Source organism: Zosterops lateralis, assembly GCF_965231275.1.
Source record: "Zosterops lateralis genome assembly, chromosome: 33".
In the NCBI taxonomy this organism is placed as follows: domain Eukaryota; kingdom Metazoa; phylum Chordata; class Aves; order Passeriformes; family Zosteropidae; genus Zosterops; species Zosterops lateralis.
This window is the reverse complement of record NC_139793.1, coordinates 2,495,801-2,504,349: the sequence shown is the minus strand read 5'-3', so window position 1 is coordinate 2,504,349 and position 8,549 is coordinate 2,495,801. Positions and strand designations below refer to the sequence as shown.

General features: G+C 65.0%; 1 protein-coding gene across 1 annotated transcript; it reads right to left on the bottom strand.

The window, feature by feature from the left end:
- Positions 1–48: 48 nt before the first annotated feature.
- Positions 49–8,479, bottom strand: IKBKG (inhibitor of nuclear factor kappa B kinase regulatory subunit gamma; the record flags this gene model as incomplete). Its single annotated transcript, XM_083881288.1, is given in 13 exon segments — positions 49–707; positions 794–858; positions 1,627–1,751; positions 2,963–3,091; positions 3,754–3,850; positions 4,391–4,531; positions 4,995–5,104; positions 5,452–5,554; positions 6,199–6,243; positions 6,328–6,427; positions 6,661–6,889; positions 6,892–7,058; positions 8,185–8,479. Coding segments are annotated over 13 exon segments (1,725 nt in total). The 3' UTR covers positions 49–588.
- Between the last annotated feature and the right edge of the window lie 70 nt (positions 8,480–8,549).

Sequence of the window (8,549 nt, the reverse complement as noted above, 5' to 3'; positions counted from 1 at the left end):
AGGGAGTTGGGGGGCTCCAGGTTTTGGGGGGTGCGGCGGGAACCCCCCAGAAATGGGGCAATAAATGTGATTTCAGACAAATTTGGGGGGGTGTTTATTGAGGGGGAGACCCCAAAACCCCGAGGGGGGTCCCAGGGAGGGTTTGGGGGGTAAAGTTCCCCCCAGTGGGGTTTTGTGGGGTATCTGGGAGGTTTTGGGGTTCCCCGGGGGGATTTGGGGGTTCCACTGGGGGAAATTTGGTGTTTTCCCCCCACCTGATTCAATCCCTGATGTGGCTCCAGTGAGGAAAATTCCCAGAAGAATATTTGGGGTTTTGGGGGGTTTTTGGGGTTCCCAAACTCCAGGCTGAAGCTCCTGGGAGGTTTTGGGGTGCCCCTGGGGGTGATTTTGGGGTGTCCCCCCCACCTGATGCAGTCAATGATGTGGATCCAGTGAGGAGATTCCCAGAAGAATTTCTCAGGGTTTTTGGGGAGGTTTTGGGGTTTCAGCTGGGCTGAGGCTCCTGGTGGGTTTTGGGGCTCCCCCAGGGGAATTTGGGGCGCCCCCGGGGGTGTTTTTGGGGTGCTGGGGAGGCTCTTGGGGCCCCCCTCACTTGATGCAGTCCATGACGTGGATCTGCAGCGTGTCCATGTCCGGAGCCTTGTACTGGCACTTGGGGCAGCACAGGTCGGGCCCCTCCTCGGGGGGTGGGGGGAGCCCCCCAAAACCTGCGGGGGGGGGGAGGGGCAGAGTCAGGCCCTGCCCCTCCCCCAGGGGCGGTTTGGGGGTCCCGGGGCCCCCCCTGTGCACTCACCCCCCACCGGGGCCGGGACCGGGGGCGGCTCCGAGTGTCGGTTCCGCAGCTCCTCCAGTCGGGCCCTGGGGGGAAATGGGGATTTGAGGGTTTTTGGGGGGCCTTGGAAGCTTTGGGGGGGTCTGGGAGGGCCCTAGGGGTGGTTGGGGGGTTGAGGGAAATTTTTGGGGGGTCTGGGAGGGCCCTGGGGGTGACTGGGGGGACTCAGGGAGGTTTTGGGGGGTCTGGGAGGAGTTTAGGGAGGTCCTGGGGGATGTCAGGGAGGAGCGAGAGGGGGAACAGGGGGTCCCTGGGGGTGTTTTTGGAGGGCTTGGGGTTGATTTTGGGGTGTTTTGGGGGTAGGTTTTAGAGTGGGGGCTTTTGTTTTGTGGGGGCCCTGAGGGTGTTTTGGGAGAGATTTTGGGGGGCTTTGGGTTTTTTTGCAGGGCATTTGGGGGGAAGCTGAGGTCTTCCAGGGTGTTTGGGGGTGATTTGGGGACATTTCGGGGCGTTTTTGAAGTGTTTTGAAGTGGTTTGGGGTGTTTCTGGGGTGATTTGGAGTGTTTCAGGGTGTTCCTGGTGTGGTTCGGGGGATTTTGGGGTGTTTCAGGGTGTTTGGGGGTATTTCTGGGGTGTCTCAGGGTGTTTGGGGGTATCTTTGGGGTGTTTCTGGGGTAGTTTGGGGTGTTTCTGGGGTGTCTCAGGGTGTTTGGGGTATCTTTGGGGTGTTTCTGGGGTGGTTTGGGGGTATTTCTGGGGTGTCTCAGGGTGTTTGGGGTATCTGGGGTGTTTCTGGGATAGTTTGGGGGGTTTTGGGGTGTCTCTGGGGTGTTTTGGGGGCTCAGTGCCGGTACCGGGCCCCGTCCGGGCCGAGCCGCAGCCGCAGCTGGTTCAGCTCCTCCTGCAGCGCCTCTCGCTGCCCGTGCAGCTCCTCCCGCGCCGCGCGCTCCGCCTCGAAATCCGCGCGGTAGATGTCGGCCTGGGGACCCCAAAGTCAGCCTGGGACCCCCCAAATACAGCCCGGTACCCCCAAAATACAGCCTGGGACCCCCCAAATCCAGCCTGGGACCCCCCAAATCAGCCAGGGGACCCCAAAGTCAGCCTGGGACCCCCCAAATCCAGCCTGGGACCCCAAAGTCAGCCTGGGACCCCCGAAATCCAGCCTGGGGACCTCAAAGTCAGCCTGGGACCCCCCAAATACAGCCCGGGACCCCCAAAATACAGGCTGGGGACCCCAAATCCAGCCTGGGACCCCCAAAATCAGCCAGGGGAACCCAAAATACAGCGTGGGACCCCTAAAATACAGCCAGGGAACCCCCAAATCCCCCCAGTCAGGGAACCCCCACATCCAGCTGGGGACACCCCAAATCCAACCAGCCAAGGACATCCCAAAACACAGCCAGGGAACCCCAAAATCAGCCTGGGACCCCAAAATACAGCCTGAGACACCCCAAATCCCCCCAGCCAGGGACTCCCAAAACCCAACCAGGAAACTCCCAAAACCCAACCAGGGAAACCCAAAATCCAGCCACGGAACCCCCCAAATCCAACCAGAGAACCCCCAAAATTAAGCCAGGGATGCCCCAAATCCCCCCAGACCTCCCCTGGCTCTGGAGATCTCAGCCTGGATTTTAAGGTGGGGGGGGGGGGGGTTTGGGGGTGGGATCAGGTCCCCTCCAGGATCCCCCAAAATCCCCAAATCCCACCAAGCTCCCCCCAAAACCTCCCCCCCCTCAAACCTTCCCTTTCTCTGCCCTGAAACCCACCCTGGAGTGGGGGGGCCAGGGCAGGTCGGGGGGCTCTGGGGGGGCTCTGGGGTGTCAGAGGGTTTTGGGGGGGTCAGGGCCTCCCCAGGACCCCCCTGAGCTCCCTCAGGACCCCTCAAACCCATCTGGGAACCCCCAAATCCCTCCAGAGTCCTCCAGACCCATTTGGGGTCACAGACCTGGGTTTGGGGGTGTCGGGGGCATTGGAGCCTCCCCAGTGTCCCCACAGTGTCCCCAGTGTCCCCACCTGGGCCTGCAGCACGGGGATGGTCTCCAGGGCCCCCCAATGTCCCCCAGTGTCCCCCAATGTCCCCCAATGTCCCCACCTGGGCCTGCAGCACAGGGATGGTCCCCAGTGTCCCCCAGTGTCCCCACCTGGGCCTGCAGCACAGGGATGGTCCCCAGTGTCCCCCAGTGTCCCCACCTGGGCCTGCAGCACGGGGATGGTCTCCAGGGCCGCCCGGTGCCGATCGGCCTCGGCCTTGAGGTGATCGATGACCTCCTGCTTGAGGGCCAGAGCGGCCTCGGCTGCCCGGAGCTCCTCCTGGGTCACCTGGGGGGACAATGGCACCTGTGTCACCTGAGGGGTCACCTGTGACACCTGAGGGAAGGATCACCTGTGTCCCCTCTGTCACCCCCCCAGTCCCCCCCACTGCTCCCCCAGCGTGGCCTCGGCCGCTCAGAGCTGCTCCTGTGTCACCTGGGGGGTGACAATGTCACCTGTGTCACCTGAGGGGTCACCTGTGACACCTGTGGCACCTGAGGGAGGGATCACCTGTGTCCCCTCTGTCACCCCCCCCAGTCCCCCCCACTGCTCCCCCAGCACAGCCTCGGCTGCTCCTGCGTCACCTGCGGGTGACAATGACACCTGGGGGACACCTTTGCCACCCTCCGGCCCCTCAGTGCAGCCTCAACTGCCCGGAGCTGCTCCTGGGCCACCTGCAGGGGGACGGTGACACCTTGGGGGGCATCACCTGGGGGTGTCACCTGTGTCACCCTGGGGGTGGCATTGTCACTTGGGAAGTCACCTGAGGACACCTCAATCACCCAGGGGGCCACAGGGACATTCCAGGTGTCCCCAAGGGGCTGGGACAGGGCCAAGGTGCCACCGCAGGGTCCCCCAGGGAGTGAAATAGGGGACAAGGGGCCACTCTGGGGTCTCCAAGGGATGGGATGTGACCCCCCCAGTGTCCCCTGGTGTCCTCTGTCCCTCACCTGGCTCCGTTTGTCCCCCTCCAGACTGGCCTTGATGTGGGCATCGTACTCCTGGAACAGGTGATGGTAGGCGGCTTGCAGCTGTACCAGCTTCCTCCTGGGGACAGCAAGGGGACATTGGGGATGTCGAGGGGACATTGGGGACATTGGTTGGGGACACGTGGACTACAGCTGTACCACTTTCTGCCTGAGGACACAGTGACAGTAAGGGCACACTGAGGATGTTGGGGACATTAAGAATATCACTGGGGACAGCAAGGGGATGTTGGAGACACCATCAGGGACAGGTGGCCTGCACCAGCTTCCACCTTGGGGACACTGGGGACATTGGGAGTGCCACTGCCTCCTCCGTGTCCCCTCATTGGGACAGGTGGCCTTGAGCTCCACCAACTTCCACCTGGGACACTGGGGACAGTGAGGGGACACTGGGGACATCAATGGGTGTCCCCAGGTGTCACCCCTGCCCGTGTTCCGCCCGCGTCCCCGTTGTCACTCATTCCTCCCCAGTGTCCCCACTGTCACTCACTCCTCCCCGGTGTCCCCATGTCCCCGTTGTCACTCACTCCTCCCCGGTGTCCCCAGGTCCCCGTTGTCACTCACTCCTCCCCAGTGTCCCCAGGTCCCCGTTGTCACTCACTTCTCCTCGGTGGCCCCGCGCCGCTCCACCCTCAGGGCAGTTTCCAGGTTGGTCACCTGGAGCCGGAGCTGGTCCAGCTGCACCTGGTGGCCCTGGGTCACCTCCTCCAGCTGCTGGCACCTCTCGGCGTCACTGCGGGCCCTGGGACACAAGGGACACCCCATTGTCACCCACTGTCACCCTGTGCCATTCCCTGTCACCCTGTGCCACCCCCTGTCACCTCCTCCGGCTGCTGGCACAGCTCAGTGTCCCCATGGGCCCTTTGATGCCCCTGTGCCACCCCATTGTCACCCTGTGCCAAACAGTGTCACCTCCTCACACTGGTGGCACCACCCGGCATCCCCTTGGGCTGTGTGTGTCACCCAGTGCCACCCAGTGTCACCTCCTGGAGCTGGTGGCACCACCCAGCGTCACTTGAGCCCTGTGACACCCCCAGAGGTGTCACCTGATGTCACCTGCACAGGTGTCACCCCCCACCTGTGCTCCAGGTGTTCCCACTCTGCCCGGCTCTGCTGTGGGGTCCCCTCCCCTTGGGGACAGGTCCTGACTCGAGCAGCCCCTGTGTCACCCGCAGGTGTCCCCATGTCCCCCCAGGTGTCCCCACCTGCGCTCCAGGTGTTCCCTCTCTGCCCGGCTCCTCTCCAGGCGGTTTTGGCTCTCCCGGAGCTCCCCCAGCAGCGACGTCACCTGGGCCTGCACCTGGGCCTTGTCCTGCTGGGGACAGGGACAGGGACACTGTCACCCCCCCTGCTGTCACCTGGGCCTTGTCCTGCTGAGGACAGGGACAGGGACACTGTCACCCCCCCTGCTGTCACCTGGGCCTTGTCCTGCTGGGGACAGGGACACTGTCACCCTCTGAGAGTCCCCAGCTCTCCCCAGGTGTGTCCAACAGTGTCCCCAGGGTTGTCCCCAGGGCTGTGCCCGTGTCCCCAGAGCTGTCCCCATGGCTATCCCCAGGGCCATCCCCATGTCCCCAGGGTTGTCCCCAGTGTCCCCAGGATGTCCCCAGTGTGTCCCGATGTCCCCAGTGTGTCCCCATGTCCCCATGGTGCCCCCGGTACCTCCAGCTGGCGGCGCAGGCCCTGCAGCTGCAGCTCGGCCGCGCGGGAAACGTCCTGAGCCCGGAGCTCTGCCACGGCCACACGTGCCCGCAGTGCCACCAGCCTGTCCCCAAACGTCACCAGGGGTTATTGGTGCCACCAAACCCTGCCCACACCCCCCCGCAGTGCCACCAGCCTGTCCCCAAACGTCACCGGGGTTATTGGTGCCACCAAACCCTGCCCACACCCCCCCGCAGTGCCACCAGCCTGTCCCCAAACGTCACCAGGGGTTATTGGTGCCACCAAACCCTGCCCATGAGTGCCCACAGTGCCACCAGCCTGTCCCCAGATGTCACTGGGGTTATTGGTGCCACCAAACCCTGCCCACGCCCCCCCACAGTGCCACCAGCCTGTCCCCAAATGTCACTGGTGTCACCAAACTCTGCCCATGTGTGCCCACAGTGTCACCAGCCTGAGGTCAGTGTCCCCAGAATGTCCCCAACACCCCCAGCCTCCCTCGGCCGTGGCCACCACCAGCCTGGGGGTCCCCAAACTGTCCCCCCAAGGTGACCCAAAGCTTCCCCAAGGGTCCTCAGGTGTCCCCAGTGTGTCCCCAAACATCCTCAAGTGTCTCCAAGGTGACCCCAAAGCATATCCAAGTGTCCCCAAAGTGCTGCTGAAGTGACTCCAAAGTGACCCCAAAGTGCTCCAAGGTGTCCCAAAGTCCCCCCAGACTGTCCCCAAGTGTCCCCAATGTCCCCGACTCACTCAGCCTCAGCCTCCGCCAGGCGCTGCCTCAGCTGCTCCTCGGAGCTGGGGGGACATGAGAGGGGGTCAGAGGGGGTTGGGGACATCGGGGGGTCCCCAAGGGGCAGGGGACAGGGGACAGAGGCTCACCTGGGTTCCGGGGGGGCCCCGGGGGGGGCCTGGGGGGGCTCCGGGACAGCGGGGACGTCCTTGAGGGGAGGGGACACCGAGCAGGGGGGACCTCGGGGGGCTGCAGAGACATTGGGAGACATCAGGGGACATTGGGGGGTCCCCAGGGGGCAGGGAGGGGACACAGGGGAGGACACTGGGGGACACAAGGGGGACATTGAGTGGTATCAGGGGGACACTGGGGGGCTGGGGGAGACAGAGGGACACAGTGGGGAGGACATTGGGAGGCACAAGGGGGACATGGTGGGTGCAGTGGGACACAGGGAGGACACAGGGAGGGGGGGACACAAATACCTTGGTGCTGGTGTCGGAGGTGTCCCTGGAGATGTCCCCATTGTCCTTGAGGCTGTCCCTGAGGTTTTCCCTGATGTCCCCATGGGTGTCCTTGGTGTCCCCGAGGCTGTCCCTGATGTCCCCGGGGCTGTCCTTGCTGTTCCTGAGGCTGTCCCTGATGTCCCCGGGCGTGTCCTTGGTGTCCCCGGGGCTGTCCCTGAGCTCCCCGGGGGTGTCTGTGGTGTCCTCGGGGCCGTCCCTGGCGCTGTCCCCGCGCTGTCCCCGCAGGTGCAGCACCAGGTCCCGGGCCTGTCCCCAGCGTCCCCTCAGCAGCTCCCGCTCCCCCCGGCGCTGCAGCTGCAGCTTCCGCAGCTCCTCCAGGCGCTGCCGCAGGGACTCGGTGCAGTGACACAGCGCCCCTGGGGACGGGGACACCGCAGGTCAGGGGACACCGCAGGTCAGGGGACACCGCAGGGACAGGGGACACTGCGGGGTCAGGGGACATCAGGGACACCCACAGGGTCAGGGGACACCCACAGGGACAAGGGACAGCCGTGGGGTCAGGGGACATCAGGGACACCCACAGGGTCAGGGGACACCACAGGGTCAGGGGACACCGCGGGGTCAGGGGACACTGGGGACACCCGCAGGGACAGGGGACACCCGCAGAGACAGGAGACACTGGGGGGTCAGGGGACACCGCGGGGTCAGGGGACACCCGCAGGGACAGAGGACAGCAGGGACACTGGGGACACCTGCTGGGTCAGGGGACACCCGCAGGGACAGGGGACAGTGGGGACATTGGGGACACCCATGGGGTCAGAGGACAGCAGGGACACTCATAGGGTCAGAGGACGTTGGGGAGCTCCGCAGGGACAGGGGACAGCAGGGACATCAGGAATGCCCACAGGGACAGGGGACACCCGCAGAGTCAGGGGGCACCAGGGACATCGGCAGGGACAGGGGACATGGGCAGGGTCAGGGGGCACTGGGGACATTGGGCACACCCCCAGGGACAGGGGACATTGGGGACACCGAGGGCACTGGGACACTGTGTGCCTTCAGGGGACATTGGGCAGGATGGGGACACGGGGCCATTGGGGGGGTTCAGGGGGACTGGGGACGTTGGGGACATTGGGGGCCACTGTGACAATGAGAACATGGGAACACTGTGGGGACATTGGGGACAGTGGGAGTGCTGGGGACATCAGGGATGTCAGCGAGATGAGGGACACGGAGGGGACACTGGGGACATGGGGCACATCAGGGACGTGGGGGACATCGAGGATATGGGGATGTTGGGGGGCGCATCGGGGACATTGGGGACATTGGGGGTGCTGAGGGCAGGGGGGACGTGGGGACATTGGGAGAACGATGGGGACACTGAGGACGTTGGAGGTGCTGAGGGCACGGGGGACGTGGGGACATCAGCGGGGGCAATGAGCGGATTAGGGACATGGGGACACCAATGGGGACACGGGGCCACCCCCGGGGACGCCTCCAGTGTCCGCAGTGTCCCCCCGGCCCGGGCCCCCCCGCTCTCACCCCTCAGCTCGCGGTTCTCCACCCGCAGCCGCTGCAGCGCCTCCGCCAGCGCCGGCTCCGCCTCGGGCCCCGGCTGCACCATCTCCGCGGGCCGCCGCCAGCGCCCGCCGCTCATCGGCGGCTCCCGGGGGGGCCCGGGCGGCTCGGGGACGGTCCGGGGCCGAATTCGGGGATTTTCGGGCCGAGTCCGGGGATTTTCGGGATCCCGGCGGCTCCGGCGGCGCCGCCGCCACTTCCTTCTTCCGCCGGAAGCGAGTGACGTCACCGCGTCACCGTCCGCCGCGGTGAGTGTCATGGCGGCGCCATAGCAACCCCGAGAGCGTTGATTGGTTACGCCTCCGGGTATGCCCCCGCCCTCTCTCTAC